The sequence below is a fragment of the Callospermophilus lateralis genome, chromosome 8, assembly GCF_048772815.1.
Source record: "Callospermophilus lateralis isolate mCalLat2 chromosome 8, mCalLat2.hap1, whole genome shotgun sequence".
NCBI lineage: Eukaryota > Metazoa > Chordata > Mammalia > Rodentia > Sciuridae > Callospermophilus > Callospermophilus lateralis.
The window spans coordinates 119090774-119107507 of NC_135312.1; the positions used below are offsets into that span (position 1 = coordinate 119090774).

Sequence of the window (16734 nt, forward strand, 5' to 3'; positions counted from 1 at the left end):
GCCCCTTTGGATAACTGGCTCCAGTGGTGAGTCAACTGATCTGTCAACATCAGTGACACTCACGGTTGCACTGCCATGTACCAACAGGCAGCAGCTACTGGAACTAAAGTAGCTACTGGATATGACTCCAGAGAGGTCATGGCTAACACCGCACCTCTTAGGAGTCTAGTTCAACAACCATCAGGGCAACTTCACTAAGGCCAGTCAGCGGCATGCTGCCGAGCACCAAGCCTCCTGAAACAAGGTCTTTCTTTTGTCAACAATTTCTTTTTGTGGAAGAAAAACAAGGGTTGAAACAGTTTGGCTGTGAATTGCAAGGTCATTGCGTGGGCTGTAATCTGCCTTGGAATACAAGTGTGAGCCAATACTCTCAAGGGTCATATGCTTTGAGGACAAAGGTCAGTGCAACGAGAAAGGACCACAGTTAGGAAAAGTCTGGATCCTCAGGTTGGAACGCTGGACTGAGGTCACCGGAGAGTCAGTGTGCTTATCAGAGCCCATTCCCCTCTTGAGGTTGCTTCTGTGCTTAACATGTAGATTACCACAGCCTCCAGGGTGACAAACCTTACACACCAAGTGGATGCTACTGTGTTTCCAGGCCTTAAGGAATCCCTTAAGCGTTTGTTACTATTTGCCACATAATTAGAAAACTCCTAGCATGCACTACATATTGACTCAAACAAGAGGCTCAAGATGTAAACCATCTCTCAGTAACATTCCCTCCCTGAATGCTGAGATGGAGAACATGAAAATCAGACCACATGTCTGCCATCTGTATTTGTACTTGTCAACAGCTCTGTTTTGGGATAAACAGTTTTGAAATAAGAATCAATTCAACTTGTTGGAAGATTAGCCAAGGAATAGCTCAAAGACCAAAACAGAATGTGAAGTCAGATAGTCTAAAAATCAAACACAATTTTGTTTCTCACTAAACATTCTGTTTTGTCACAGCCCAGGAGAAGTGTGGCAGCCAGGGTTTGAGGAGGGGAGGGGGCACAGAGACAGGGAGAACATATTTAGTCAAGTGAAAAATTCTTCAACCTAGAACAAATGTCTTTGCTTTGCTGCAATTGGAAATCATTCACTGACCTCTAGGAGACTACAGTTAAGAAAAAAGTAATTTTGGCATTTGTACTTTGTTTCACAGTTCTACTACTTGAAGGTATACCTGGGAGACAGCTTGCGCTGGTCCAAGTGCATAATGCAGCCTTTATTACCATAAAAATGGTAGCATTTCCCAAAGTCGATCTTGATTAAAAGTAGTTCCATGGATGAAAACACTACTTTACCACAGAGCTATTAAACTGGAGAGATGGCAAGGGGAAAATAAAGACTCATATACTGAAGGGGAGGTCAGGAAAGAAGTTAGCAAAAATAGGATGCTAGATTGGTGGGAGATAACAATGGAATTGCTTTTAGAGGTGGCTGATGTGAGTGAGTGAAGGGACAGTCACTTGGCTGCCCCACATACTCTACAAAACAAATGAGAACATGTGTCCTCCACGTGGAGGGACATCCATTTTCTCCTTAAAAGAAGTCATTTATAAAAGAGCAAATTGGTGATTTGTACTTACAAACTGGACCCTTTTCAAGCCCCTGTCAAGAAGTGATAAATTATTGAAGCAAAGTATAAAGTGTTTTATTTTCCGTATACACACAGGAAAACCTGGTGAAATGTTTCTGTTCACCTTTCCTGAGTTATTAATTTAAAAAAAAAATGTTTCCAATTATTCTCTGATCTTCAAAATAAAATGGCACAAACGCCACACATGCCCCTCCAGAGCCAGCACTCCTTCCCACCTTCCCCACTCATGCCCCCACATCCTTCAGCCAGGCAACTGTTTCAAATTGCACTCCAGCTCCAAACAGGGATGCTGCTGAGACTGGGCAGGGAGGGAAGAGGAGGGCCGATGCGAGCTCACACAACTGTCTGGTGTCCATTCAACCACAGCACCAGATATATTTGTTGTTACTAGAGACAGAGTGGAACTATTCAGAATACAGCAGGGTGGGGGGAAGCTCATTAGTAATTGTGCAGATCCCCTCAGCAGGAGTCACATAATCCAGAAACACTGCCTTTTGCCAGGCGATATGAAAGTCTGGGGTTCCTATCTGGGACAACTTCACCCTTGAACACAGCTCTGATTTTAAAGAAAGTTTTCCCCAAAGCCAATTGCTCAGCAAGTTAGAAGAAATTCTTTCCCAATCACAGCTTAGCAACTGGAACCTGAATGAGTTTATGGGCCCTGGGTTTTGCTTTCATATAAATGACTGAGTTGCACGGAATGGCTCTTTCTCTCCTGTGGCCACGAACTGATTAACACTGATGTTACACTCCTAAAAGGAGCAAGGAAACCTAAAAGGTCTAATTGCACAGGCGGAGTCATAGGGTGACTGCTGACAGGAAGGTTTTTGCCCAACTGGCATATGGTTAATTCTTTAGAATTTCTCTCCCAACTCAACTGGGATTTCCACTCAGTCTGTGGAAGTGCCACTGTTAGAACCCCCATGCTATTTTCTATCTAGGTGACTGAATCAGCAGCTGAACTTCTGACCTCATGGCCCCTTTTTATAGTCTCCAACGGAAACTGGATGCCTTTGTTGAACATTTTTCACCCAAGTATCTTGTATGTGAGTAGAAGGGGAGAGGATAAAGGAGGAAATCTCTGGAATGTTTTAATTATATACCCATACATGCACCACTGTAGTCTGTTGAATAAATAAGGCAAAGCGAATGACATGACATTTAATAACCTTGTAGGGAAAAAACAGACTTTGTCTCTTGTTTTTATTATTATAGCATTCTATACACTGACACAGAAGTAAAAGAAAATGACTGAAACTTAAATGTGAAAACTCTTTACAAGTCAATCCACAACTTTATACATTTATCTTACTCACATGTCAGTGAAAAGTCACCAACTACTATGAAATCAGGATAACTTATAGCACAAAAGAATCAAAAATAGAAAAACTTTCATTAAAAAATACATCCAACTATGAAAAGAACTGCTCCTTGGTGTCTTCACATCCTTCTCTTCTGCGTACTTATGTATAACACTGAAAAGACAAAAATAAATATTTAGCAACTGCTGTTAAGTATCGTAATAGCAAGTTTTAAAAGCAAATTTTGGCTTGACACCTCTGCAAATTTAAAAGGAATGCTCACAACATACAATTAATTCAGGAACAACTACACAACTTGTTTTATGAGTCTAGACCTGGGTTTGATTTCTTATATGACTGCAACTAATCTTTTCCATCCACTGATTGACTTCACAAATCGTGGCCAGAATGATAAACAGGAAAGTCCCTTAACTATAAGACTTGTTCATTAGTAATTGTGCAGATCCCCTCAGCAGGAGTCACATAATCCAGAGATACTGCCTTTTGCCAGGCGTTGATATGAGACTACTCTATCATTAAAAGTACAATAATGGTACTTTTATTATCAAAGTAAATCTACCAGGCTAGATTTCAGATTAGAAATAGTGTTTTTATCCATCTCTCCAACATAATTGTAAACCTGCTGCTCACCTTTTCAACTGCACCAGGATCAACAAAAGCTGAGTTGTTTTTTGTTGTTGTTGCTTTTCCAGACACCAAAGTCCTTAGTCTGAGTTACCTGACATAGACTCAACCTTTGGTATTATCCAGTTCTGCTTTGTTAGTCTTGTCATGACCACCAAATAGAACTCAGTGGGGTATGTCGTATGTGAGAATAAGACAAAACTGGATGATGGGTCACTGGTCAAGCTGTCACCAGAGGTACATTCCTTCCCTAATCCCCACCATGAGTATTCAGATTCTGACAGGTTTGTTCAAAGTGAACATTAAGGGATGTCTTGGCCAAAGAAAACAGCTCAGATTCATCAATTAAGTCAGGATTCTTCTTAGGAGCTGAAGAGGTGAACTGGGAATCCAAAGATAACAACTGCATTATAGAAAAGGCCATATGAAGGCAAGCACTGAATGCCACAAAAACACCTCTGGGGAAACTGGACAAGTCTTAGGTACGAGGAGCAAGTGAAAGGCTCCACCTGTCATCACTCAGAGAACGTTCTGTGGACTGCTGCTAGCAGCTGTCTTAAGGCAAGATCATAACACTTCTTAGTAAAAAGAACACGAAAAATAGGAGGAGAAATTCTACACCCTGGAAGCATCAAAGCATGTATATAAAGACATGATGCAGAAATGTGGTCCTGCAAAGACCACCACAGATCCAACTACTAAGGGAGGCAAAGATCTCCTTGCCAAGAAGCAAAGAAATCAAGAAAAAAATCTGAAGTAAAGAACCTGAGAGCTCCATTTGGGGAACAGGACCAAAATGTGGGAGTTGGTCAAGGCATAAATGCCATAATTCAATTTCTTCCCCTTCCTGCCAAAAATTCAAACATGACTTCACTGGATAAGTTAACTTGTGTTTTGAAATGAAGTACTTAAATAACCACAGTAATCATAGCAATATATTAGCAATTAAAAAGCTGAGTACTTCAGAACCATATATCCTATTTTTCCATTTTTGCCCGACTTAATGTACAAACCTCTACAAAAAGCATGTGAATGCTTTATAGAAAAAGGTCAAATAGGATAAGCTAAGCACCAAATTATGTAAACTCAACAGAGCAGGGAAACAGCACCCGTTCTTATAGCTCCAATTTCCAGACTGTGAGAAGCAAGAATATATGTTGGGGGAATATAAATATATGGGAGAGAATGGGGTTCTGGGTCAGTATACCAACATCCCTCATCAGCAAGAGAGGGAGAAAAGAATTTCTAGTTCCACAATTCCATGATGCACCTAAAAAAAGAACTGGCAACACTGAAAATCCAAGACTCACAATCATTTAAAAAGAAAAAAAAAAAAAGTCTAAAACTCAACCTTCAAATGATCTAGAAAACCCCCTAGTACTCCCGATTATAAATATTTGAAATAAAAGGCTTATTTCAAATGCTGTAGAACTGTAGAGTAAAGAAATATTACCATTGTTTCCTCGGATAAATGCATCCCCATACTTATTCTTCAGCTGTCCATTAACATATTCTTCTGTCTGCTCCAGGGCTATGTTCATGTAGCCATCCAGGCAAGCTAAGACCCCTAGAGACAGAACGAGTCAAAAACAAGATATACAAAGTAAGTAAGAGTTGAAAATTACAGGGCATATCTTAGAACTGACAATTGCTTTATTCAATAGTCCTTAAATGCATAATATAAAAATTCACACTGATAACAAAACCCAATAGACTTTAGCACAAAACAAGTCTTTATTCTACGGCACTCTGAACGAAGGCTAGGAAGTGCATAATGTGAACATGGTCACACATCACCACTACAGGACAAGCAACGAACTGTCACTTCCCTCCTGGAATGCATGATCACCACAGCAACTTTAAAAGCCTTCACAAAAGTAACAGAATAAGAATATTCCAACTAAAATGCCATTCTCTGGACGCCAAAGAAAAGAGTGGGCAATTATGCATGGACAAATGATCCTCGGTTCCAGTGGCATTTCTTACTTTAGCCACTAAGTGAAATACGGGTCTGGCAGATTTATTTCACTCTTTCACAACATCTACTGCAGCAGATGAATGTACTCCAGGGTTAAGAGGAAGTCTCCACAATCTGTTAAAATAATAGAAGAGGAGACAGCAGGTGCTCCTGAAAGAACATCTCAAAACTGTGACTCACACTGAAGAGCAGCTTGAGAATACAGGGCAACATATTGCATTATAACACATCCCATTCTGTTTTGTTACAGTTATAATATTTTCAAATCAAAACTAATAAGAGAAAAACAGCTAAAAACATTCTAGGGAGCTTTCAAGGAAACAGTGTGAGTGAATCACTTTAATTGTGTTAAGACAGTATAAATTTTGCAAAATTTGACCAGATGATTTGTTTTCAAAGGCTGAAAATCTGTAAGCCTCTAACTCTCAGCATCTAATTTAAAGTGCTATTTTCTAGGGGAAAAAAAGAAAATAAAGCAAAACCACACACTACAGATTCAATTTGATTAACCAAGTCAACAGTTTCATTTAAAGTCTTAACTTCATTAATATGCACCTCACTCTCTGCTTCTGCCCCCATTATCCTCCACACAAAAAAGTTTCTTTTCAAAACTGTGTGTGTGTAATGAGAGCACAGACATTAACCTAAGGGAATTCAGAGAGAGGCTGTAAACTTTCAAAGAACCAGAATGGATTGTGAACTATTAAGAACAATTATTTCCCAGCAAAAGAAAGCTTAAGACACAACTTTGCAGTCTGGTTCCTGCTGGACTAGATTACATCCAAATCACAATCCTAAATGAGCAGGAAATGTCAAGATATGATATGCAACTATGAATAAAAGCTAAACAAAATGATTATTTCAAGATGCAAGGTTCACTTCTAATGGGAGTATCTGTTTTCGAAGCAAAAGTTAAAAAACAAACAAACAACAACAACAAAAAAAACCTGCTCAGGAGGTTAGAGTTATAGTCCCCTTCCTTCTCCAGGAGATTAAAAAGTACTATAAATAATAGGAAACAATGTTTTCTTCAACATTAAAGAGAAAGAAACTCTGTCAGAAAGTTACTATTTTTTTGGGGGGGGGGTACTGGAGATTGAATCCAGGGGCACTTTGCCCCTGAGTTTCATCCCTAGTCTTATTTATTTATTTAAATTTGAGACAGGGTCTTGCTAAGTTGCTGAGGCCAGCCTTAAACTTGTGATCGATCCTCCCACCTCAGCCTCCTGAGTAACTATATTACAGGTTAAATAATAAGTTAAATAATAAGCACATTCTTTTAGTAAGGCCCCCTACATAGTGTAAAATATTTTGCTTTAAGAACACAGAGATCATGGACAGATAATCATAAATGAAGAAAAAAGTATGGTTATTTCCCATGTAAAAGGCTGTTTGGTCTTGTTAATAAACAAAGAAAATACAAACAAAACTAAATATCACTTGCTGCTACTTAGATTGGAAAAGAAAAATAAAAGCTCATAAAGGCTCTGAGAACAAAGAGACAAAAAAATGTTGGACCTAACGGAGAACCAGCCACCTGGCAAACTCAAAAATCCCAGCCTAGGAGATTTATCCAGAAAGACACTACACACTCAAGATGTGCTAAAAAGCAGTTGCTTTTAGTGGAAAAAATTTGATAAATAAATCTCAGTAGTCATTAAAGGAAACCAAGTAAAAACAAAACTGGTACAGTCACATGAGAGATTCCTATATAGCCACTAGAATTTTTTCCATACTGTCACAGAACTAAATGTGTTAAATAAATAAATAATCAATTAAATAAATGAGGGTCATAGTTGACTCCATTTATGTAAAATAATATACAGAGAGATAAAAATTGGGAAGGCAGATTATCTCTGGATGGTAGAATTTGAGGAAATTTTGGGTTTTTTTTACTTTTTCTCCATGATTTGTTTTCAGATTCTTTTTTTCTTTTTTTCAGTACTAGGGATTGAATGCATGGATGCTCTTCTACTGACATGTCCCTGGCCTTTTTAAATTTTTTATTTTGAGAGAGGATCTAAGTTGCCCAAGCTAGCCTCAGATTTGTGATCTTTCTGCCTCAGCCTCCCAAATCTGTGGGATTACAGGTGTGTGCAACTGTACCTAGCTCTATTTGTTTTTAAATTTCTAAAAATAAAACTAAAACATGTATTACACCTTTATAAATATTTTCCTTAAAGAATACAGAGGAAACAAGGTTAAGAAGACTGATGCCTTCAATAAAATGGGTACTAAGAAAATACTGAACACAAAAATGTCCCCACCCTAATCAACAGTCAAATATACTCAAACCCGAGAAGTCTATTGGTCACTTTATCACCTCCATAGGGCTCATCAATAAGTCCATGGGTGAAAAGCAGTATACAGAGACTTTATAATTTCTCAGTAACTGGTATAAATCCACTAGTTATAATACAAAAATCAAATTAAATTAGTCATTAATGTCAACAAATAAAGCAAGCTGGGCATGGCATGTGCCTGTAGTCCCAGTCAGGAGACTCAGATGGGAAGATCACTTGAGCTCGGGAGTTCAAGATCAGCCTAGGCAACAAAATAAAGAAAAAGAACAAAGGAAGGGAAAAAGCAGTAAAGCAGTGGCTTCTTAACAAGGTTCCCGACTTAAGCCTGAGTTTGAGTCCCAGCTCCTCCCTTTCCATGTGGGTATAATCAAAAGAGACCTCAAAGGATTCATGTTCAGATAAAATGAAAATGTGTTAAAAAGATAAACACACTGACATGTAGTAAGTTCTCAACAAAATGATGTCTGCATGTGCAAAAAGAGAAAGCTCAAGAGATTACCATCATTAATTATCTAGAAGAGACCAAGGCCACAAAACTTTGCTAATGAATTAATCATCTATACTTGTAATTTCAGGTATCTTAACTTTGCAAGATTTGGGGTTTAGCAATTTTTTAAAATGAAATTTGGTATCATTCCTTCTGCAAAGTTAATTTCAGAGCCTCTTAAAGAGTATGCTCTACAAGAACAGAAAGGCACCACCCAATACCCCACACATCACATGATTGAGAAAGTCAGGCTATAAAATGATGCTGCTCAACAGCCGCCTGCCAACCTGAAATACTTCTGCAAAAACAAAGCCTGCTGCACGAAGGTATTCTTCACTACTCGGTTATTCCTATCTGAGTTGACTGTGAGTCCCTGGCTCCCACCAGGGAACTTTGGTATGTATCATCTCCAAAAGGAGACAGAGTTCACACAACTAACAGTGGAAGTCAGAAGAACACACTTTGCTGTTAGATTTTTCTCTCTAAAAGGAACCATCTCAGAGGTACAAAGAGGTAGAAAAAGAGCTGGACATAAAAAATGTTGATGATCAATGCTTTTTTGGTCTATTGGGTACCCTGAGTAAGTCATATTGGCTTATTTAGTTACACCAGTGAGGATAAAACATGAAAATATTACCTCGATAATCCACTCCAGAATTTAATTTTACCACAACTGGCCGTCCGATGATTTGCTTTAAGAAGTCACTAGGGGTTTGTTTCCGCAGACTCATTTTAACAATCCTGATTAGAAATATGAAAGGAAGCAATAAATGTAATGACAAAAGTTAATTATTCAACCAAAAAAACCTTGAAGCTAGGATACTGAGTAGCTAAGGACCATGTATGAAGACTTGGTATTATTATTCCACTGCTAGTACTACACGACCACTAACAAGTTGTCAGTGCTTACTTACTATGAAGCCAAGTGTTTTCCATGCATTATTTCATGCAGTCCTCACAACATGGTTTCATGGCAGGGCCTCATTACAGCGCTCTGTATTCACAGAGCAGCTACTCCTTGTCACCTATCACTGCTATCTCACACACAGCATACCCATTACAACCACTACTACACTCACCATTTAATGAACACATATTTTATGCTGAGCATTCTATTAACATCTTTAAAAGAACTATCAAATTTAATCTTTACAGGAACCTCAGGGAGAAGGTCTTTCTATCCCCATTTTGATGATGAAAATAAAGATACTGAAAGATTAAATAATTTTCCTCTAATGTGATGAAACCAAAATATGATGAAACAGTTAAGTTCTAACTAGTCTCATTTTAAAGTCTTCTCTATATACAAAGGCACATTATGAACAACTGATGTCTAAACAGTACCTATGAGGATGATTATTATAATCATTACTGAAAACTAATAACTGAGTACACTACTCAAATTGGTTTTTTGTTTTCAATCAAAATAGTCAAACATTGTTTCATAAATATCACTGCTTATTTTACTTCCAGTAAAATCACCCAATGATCTGATTCAAGTTCAAGATCATTGTTTGAGATGTTCTCAAAGTGAATCTGTGTATCTAAGCAGTTTGGTAAGCTGAAATGCCAGGAACCAGTTTTCATTGGTTCAACAAATACTCATATGCAAACACTGTGCAAGAAATTCAAATATACATCACACACAGAAGCTGTGACCTTAGGACCTGAGAATCTAGAAGAATCATCTAAACGCTTGTTGAAGGGTCATAAGTAAATAAGTGATCACACTTTAGGTAAAATAATTTTCTCTTAACAGGAAAAGCCAACACCTAGGTTAAATAAAATACAAATTTAATAACTATCATTTGGACCATCCACAGTACCCACCTACAAGGATGGTAATATTTTTTTTAAATATGATCAAGTAACTATTTTGTTCAGCAAGATTCAACTTTGCCACTGAATTGCCAGCTCATTTTTTTAAAGCAGCACAGCCTCAATAGAGAACTAAAATTACAACAACAACTACTACAACTACTGCTTAGACCACACAGCAATTTTATTTATGTGTTTTGAGTGCAAAGAGAAAAATTACAAAGTAAATACTGTAACAGATTCAGTACCTTTAATGAGTTTAGAAAAAACAAACAAATGTTCTCATTCATCTATAAACTATCTATTTATGTCCCGCATATTTACCATTTTATGGCTAAACAACAATACTCATCTCATCTCATGAATCTTAGAATCATTTCCTATTGCAGATGTCAAATCCCATCATGCTAGTTTCTTCATGTTCAAAATCGAGATAAGATCAGCTGTCTATTTAGCATTAAAAAAACACACACTAAAATACACTGTGATGGGAAAACCTAGTTCACAGGTTTAAGTGTAAGGGATTAATTAATTATTAGTAATTTTACCTATTCTTAAGCATTTACAATTTAGGATGAAAAACACTTGAAAAGCAAAAAGTGAGAAGCAGAGTTAAAAGTTAATGTTGGAAGAGAATACAAACCCAGATGACTAGTTGCTTGACAGTATCCCTTAAAGACATTAACTTTCTGTACCATAAAAAACAAAACAAAACAAACAAACAAACAAAAAAAAAACCACAGATATGTTCTAAGCTCTCAAAAGGAAACACCTCCATTAAGCCTCAATTTTAGTCCAGTTAACATCAATCTCTTCATGAAGGCAATCAAGCACTAAAACTCTCATGGAGCAGCTACAAAGTGTCAGACACACAGGCTGGAGATACAACCACAGCCCTTGGGCCCCTGGAGCTATACTCCAGAGGGGGGTTAAAAAAAAAAAAAATCAATGGAGATTTTTACAAAGGCTGTATGCAATCGGGTAGAATATTTGTGTATAGAGAAGGAAGTAGGCAAGATAGATCAGAGGATTTCTAGAGGTGACACCTGAGCTGAGTGTGAGGGAAATGGAGTGCACCAGCTGAAAGGAGAGAAGTCTCACAAAGGCACTGGATGACTGGATGGTGTGTTTGGATTTGAAGGTCACATCTACACAGGCAAGGAGGACACAGCTACATTCGTTTGTGGGGATCATAAGCTTGAGCCTCTGAGTCAGTTTCCCACATTTGAGTCACTTGAAGATTCCTATCAGCGGTTCTAGAGAAGGATTCAGGGTCTGTTCGCGCAATCCTAGGAGACTGGCATGAACTGGCAAGCATGGGAAATACTGTCGTCAAGGACAGGGAACGGAGGATTCTAAGCAGAATTGCCTGATTCCACTTTCTGCTTTAAGCTGCAGAAGAGAGCAGGCCATCTCAGTTTTGGTATCTTGGTTTGGCATTTGGTTATATGTAATACAACCTGGAACTATTTACTTTTTTCACATTATTTACCTTTTTTTTTTTTTTAAAACAGGTCTTTTCTCATTCAAAAACCCATAAGCCACATGAAAGGAGGGGCTGGCTGGTAACAAGCTTCTCATTTGTTTCTTAGAATATCTACATTCTGTTAGAACTCTTGAAAAAAATAACATTTTAAAAGTTATTTGGAAAGACTATGGTTGTCTCAAACACATTTTATCCATCACTTTAGTAGAGCCATATCTTTTACATTAGTCTTCATTAGGCCTCCTTGGTACTCCCTGTTACTTAATGACTTGCCCATAAATCCATTTTGTATGAGTAAATTGGTCTTGACACCACAATTTTTCCCATCACTTGGCTCAAGTAATTTTAAGTTTTCATCTTTTAAATTGGATAAGGCAGAAAGAACGGTTCTGACAATTTCTGAAGCAAGAGATAAGACTCCTGAACCATAAACACATAAGAGGAAAAAGACCTCCTTTCTGCAGGGTCACCTTGGTAAAACTTCTCCCTTTAAAATTAAAGCCATCATCACCATCTATGACTCCTATCCCTCCCCTGACTCCAACTCAGGCTTGTTTTAAATGACCTATTTTCATAAATGGCTATTAAGTCAAAGGCAGTGTACTTTCTGTCAGAAGCCACAGAAAGGTCTATGAGTATGAGGACATCTGCATACTGCTCTGCAGAGGTTTTATTTGTTTGCTTTTTTTGGTAAAAGAATCAGGGGGAGAGGGATCAAACTTCATTCATCCAATGACGTGCTTATGGATTCATAAGCAATTCACACAGAAACCCTGTGAAGTGGATGATGAACCAAGGCTTGACCCCAAAGCTCAAACCTTTTCAAAAGTACACACTGTCCGTCGCCTTTTTGAATACGCCAAGATTCCCCTATTAAACCTGTGGAATGGCCGTGGAGACATGTAGATCTTACTGGATAAGAGTAACAAGGAGGGAAAATTACCCAGTGACAAAGTACTGTAAATTTGCCTGCAAAGAAATATAATAGCTGAGTGGAAAGAGATTTGATGTGATTTTGAGTTATGCTATTGAACAGAAAACCTGGAAGTCCTTAATTCTTGGCAGTGTTTTCCTATAAACCTTTACTTATGCCTAGTGTTTACAATTTAGGGTGGAAAAAGAAAATCTGAAAAGCAAAAATTTGCATGGAAACATAACATTACAACCCAACTAAATGCAGCATCATACAAAACTGTCAAAGTCTGAGGAGGGTGCCCCACTGAGAACGGCTCTCCACACAGCACCCTACTGAGACAGAGGAGTGCCTGCTCTTCTGAAGAATTCATACCAGTCCTTCCACCCCAAGCACAGGATTACTGCCTCCTCTCTCCAAGGGCCAAGAGAGTCCCCTCAGAGCACCTCTTTCCACTGTCAGTCACCACCCTTCTCAGCTAGCTGTCCCTTCTCAGGCCATTTTGTCATTTTCCCATTTGCCAACCAATCTCCCACAGTAGATTCTAACAGCTCAGGGACAGAGAAGGCATCTTCCTCATTTGGTATCCTGGTTACCTGAGCAGACTGCCTGAGTCTGTGGAAGAGACATTTAAGACCAGTGCCAAGCAAAATCCCAGTCCCATTCTCTCCCCACCCCCACCACTCAAACTACAGGTTCAGAGGCTAGTAACTATCATTTATGTACTTCAGCAGTTACCAACTTAGAAATGTCTCTGTTGTTGAGCACCAAGTAAGAGAAAGAGAAGGGAAAATAGAAAAATTTCTGTGTTGTTGAAGAAAGCGAGACATCCATGTCTACAGAGATGCTTGTTAAAAATGCAGAGTCCTGAAGCCTACCTCAAGCAAAAGGCAGTTACTTACTTGTAAATTACTATAATTTACAATTTTTCAAGTTCCCCAGATCATTCCTATAAACCACTGGTTCCCAACTAGGGGTGACTTTGCACCCTACTGTCAGAGACATTTAAAAATGTCTGGATGGGCTGGGATTGTGGCTCAGTGGTAGAGCGCTTGCCTGACATTTGTGAGGCACTGGGTTTGATTCTCAGCAGCACATACAAATAAATAAATAAAATAAAGGTCTATCAACAACTGAAAAAATATATTTTTAAAAAATGTCTGAAGATTGTCATGTCTGAGGGTGGTGCTAGTGGTATCTGTTAGATAGAGGACACAGATTTTGCTAAATATCCTACAATGCACAGGAAAGCCCTCCACAACAAAGGCTTATCTGGGCCAAAATGTCAATTGACAAAACTTGCTAACTAAAATAAAAAACATTGTTCTCTGGACTTAAAGCAAAAAGGAGTTTTAAAGAAATCTTTGAGCCAGGCACAGTAGTGTGTGCCTATAGTTTTAGCTATTCACTGATGCAGGAAGATCACTTTAGTCCATGAGTTTGAGACTAGTCTGGGTAATAAGTGAGACCCTTTCTCCAAAAAAAAGAAAGAAAATAAAAGAAGTCTAAGAAATGAGAACCAATAATTATGTCCTAGCCAAATAATGGATTATAAAATAATTAGCTCTCCATATCGTGTGATTTTCATGGATCACAATACTAAAAAAAAAAAAAATTCCAGTTAGACCTATACTGGTTATATGTAAAATGAACATGACTTTTGTCATTATTTCCTAAACAATCCAAAAGAATATTTACGTTGTGTTAAGTAATCCAGAAATGATTTAAAGTTATAGGGGAGGATATACATAGGTTATAGGCAAATACTACGATGTTTACATAAGGAACTTGAACATCCATGGATTCTAGTATCTACAGGTGTCCTGGAACCAATCCCTCTCAGATACTAAGGGACAACTGCATAGCTTACTAGGAATATTTTATTCTAATGTATAGAGAATCTGAAAGCAACTGAAAAAAATCCTGAAGGGAACTGCCTTTTTAAATAATGGGTTTCTAGTCCTAGCCATGGAAATGGTCACTTTCCCATTTATCAGTATTATAATTTCTTCAGACAATTAAACTCTGTTACTAAGTAAAATTCTAAAAGGAAAGAATAATCCAGGTGATGTAAAATTAAAATTCTCTTCTATGCCACATTCAGTGAGAAAGCATCTTGATGCAGATAAGGGTACTCACTTGGGAGGCAGGAAACCTGAATTCTAATCCCATCTCTGCTATTTAGTTAGCTGTGTGACTTGGGTAACTCATCACTCCACCACTCAGGCCCCAGGTTCCTCATCTGCAAAATAAGGCAGTTATGCTAGATGACCACTGAAGTCTCTTCTGCTCTAACATCCAATTAGTCTATATTATAACTCCACTAATACACACAACACACACACACACACACACACACACACTCTCTCTCTCTCTCTCTCTCTCTACTGAAGATTCCTGCAAAAATATTTTAGCAAGCACAATCACTAGGCATCACTATTAATAATAAAATTGCAAAAAGAGGCTTTGCTAGTTGATGTGTTAAGAAATATACCATACAGTCATACCTGAATGATATCAACTACTAACACTTGATTGAAAAAAAAAATTGGCAATGTTTATGAAGACCTTAAAAAGACTCTGTTAGAACACAGCATCTAATGATTTAACTTCTGAGAATTTAGTCCATGGAAATAATTTACAATACAGTTGAGGGGTAAAAACTTTATCAAAGTATCATCTGAATGTATTATCTGACGCCGAAATGGAGCAAAGACTCAAAAACAATCCAAATGCCTCACAGTCAGGGAAACGACTGAATAACTGATGGGACCCACGAAATGATAAAGTAGCCAGCCAACCAAAAGAAGAAACGGAATTAGAAATGATACTTAGGAAAGGTTTTTAAATGTAAGTGGAAAACTAAATATACTGTTAAGTGATAAAAATATGCAGAGTCTTAGCTAAAGTCGAAATTAGCACATACAAAAGAAAAAGTGGGTGTAGGTTGAGTGGTTTCGTGCATATTATTTTCTTTACCAAAGACTGTATTTTCAATTTTTTTTCCTACAATAGTCATGTATTAGTTACTACGGAGAAGAGTGAGGAGGACATTAAGTTACCACCAACAAGAAACGCATCATCTTAATCCTAGACACCCCAAATAAAACACCCGCTATGCACACGCGCACAAGGACACAGAAAACTCCAGGTGACAGGACTTCACACCGTGCAAAAAAAAAAAAAAAAAAAAAAAATCGTGAGGCTCCTGACTTGACAACCCGGTGGATGGGCCAGACGAGCTCTTAATTCCTGGGGCTGGGCACAGTGACCGAGGCCCCGCAACAACCTGCAGCCCAGGGAAGCTGGCGAAGCTGGGCCTGGGTTTGGGTCCTCTTTCCCGCCATACCCCGGGTTCCCAACCAGGGCGGCCGGGGAACCCACCCCGAGCCAGCCGGAACCGCGCCGCTCCTCCAACCAGAAACCTCGTGGCCACATCAGGCGCCCAGGAGAGAACGCGGCGGGGCTCGTCGCGGGGACCCGACACCCCCGGGCGCCGGGGCCCGCTCCCCAGGCCCTTCCGGGGCGGCCCGGCCCGGTCCGGTCGCTGCAGTCGCCGCCCAGCGCGACACAATACTGGGGCCTCCAACCCAGGGCTGCACGCGACTCCGTCCTCGGCCCGCGAGGCCGTGGGCTCACCTAGAAGCCGGGATCCAGAACTCTCACTCCCCGCGCCTCACGAACCCGGCCTCCGCGGACAATCCGAGCGAAAACCGAAACCGCCGAGGCAGCGGCACTTTTCTGCCTCAGCCAATCAGTGCTGTCCTCCACTACGGCAGCTCGCGGGGACCGAAAAGCCCGAGCGGGCCGGAGCGCGCAAATCCAAGAACTCTTGTTTAGTGGCAAAATTGGTGCAATGGGGTTCGAGTAGTAAGAACTGGCGTTCTCTCTTCTAGTAGAGAGCCGAGTGCAAAAACCGAAATAAAAGTATGAAACAAACTGGAGATGATCTTTTGGATAAGATTTCTTTACAGAAGTGTAAGAAATAGCAAGGCACAAGAAACTGAAATGTATTGTTAAATAATGGACTGTATGCACCCAGAAATGTCCTTGTGTCATTTAAAGCAAATAAATAAAACAACCTCAAGTCTTTAAATACACCTTTGAATGTTAATTAAATATATGAAGGCTCAGACACTATTAGCAAGAGATTGTTTCCCTTGGAATGTTAAATGTTGCAAAAAATTTAAGTCACTAAAACAACTGAATTATAAATGA

General features: G+C 39.0%; 1 protein-coding gene across 2 annotated transcripts; it reads right to left on the minus strand.

Annotated features, from left to right (window-relative positions):
- Positions 1-2755: 2755 nt before the first annotated feature.
- Positions 2756-16265, minus strand: Lsm6 (LSM6 homolog, U6 small nuclear RNA and mRNA degradation associated). Of its 2 annotated transcripts, XM_076864349.1 has the most exons (5): positions 16156-16261; positions 14656-14758; positions 8937-9040; positions 4985-5098; positions 2756-3060 (listed from the first exon to the last, which is right to left on the minus strand). In XM_076864349.1, exons 3-5 carry the CDS (start codon positions 9028-9030, stop codon positions 3026-3028), a joined length of 243 nt encoding a protein of 80 aa, XP_076720464.1. In that variant the 5' UTR covers positions 9031-9040; positions 14656-14758; positions 16156-16261; the 3' UTR covers positions 2756-3025. The 2 variants fall into 2 exon arrangements, with proteins under 2 accessions (XP_076720464.1, XP_076720463.1); XM_076864348.1 differs by lacking the exon at positions 14656-14758 and having other exon boundaries at positions 16156-16265.
- Between the last annotated feature and the right edge of the window lie 469 nt (positions 16266-16734).

Excerpts from the sequence above, each read along its gene's own strand:
- Lsm6 (XM_076864348.1), bottom strand. The coding sequence starts at position 9,030 with ATGAGTCTGCGGAAACAAACCCCTAGTGACTTCTTAAAGCAAATCATC. Across the intron at positions 5,099-8,936 it reads TTCTGGAGTGGATTATCGAG|GGGTCTTAGCTTGCCTGGAT; the intron begins GTAATATTTTCA and ends TTCTGTCTCTAG. Across the intron at positions 3,061-4,984 it reads ATTTATCCGAGGAAACAATG|TGTTATACATAAGTACGCAG; the intron begins GTAATATTTCTT and ends TTGTCTTTTCAG.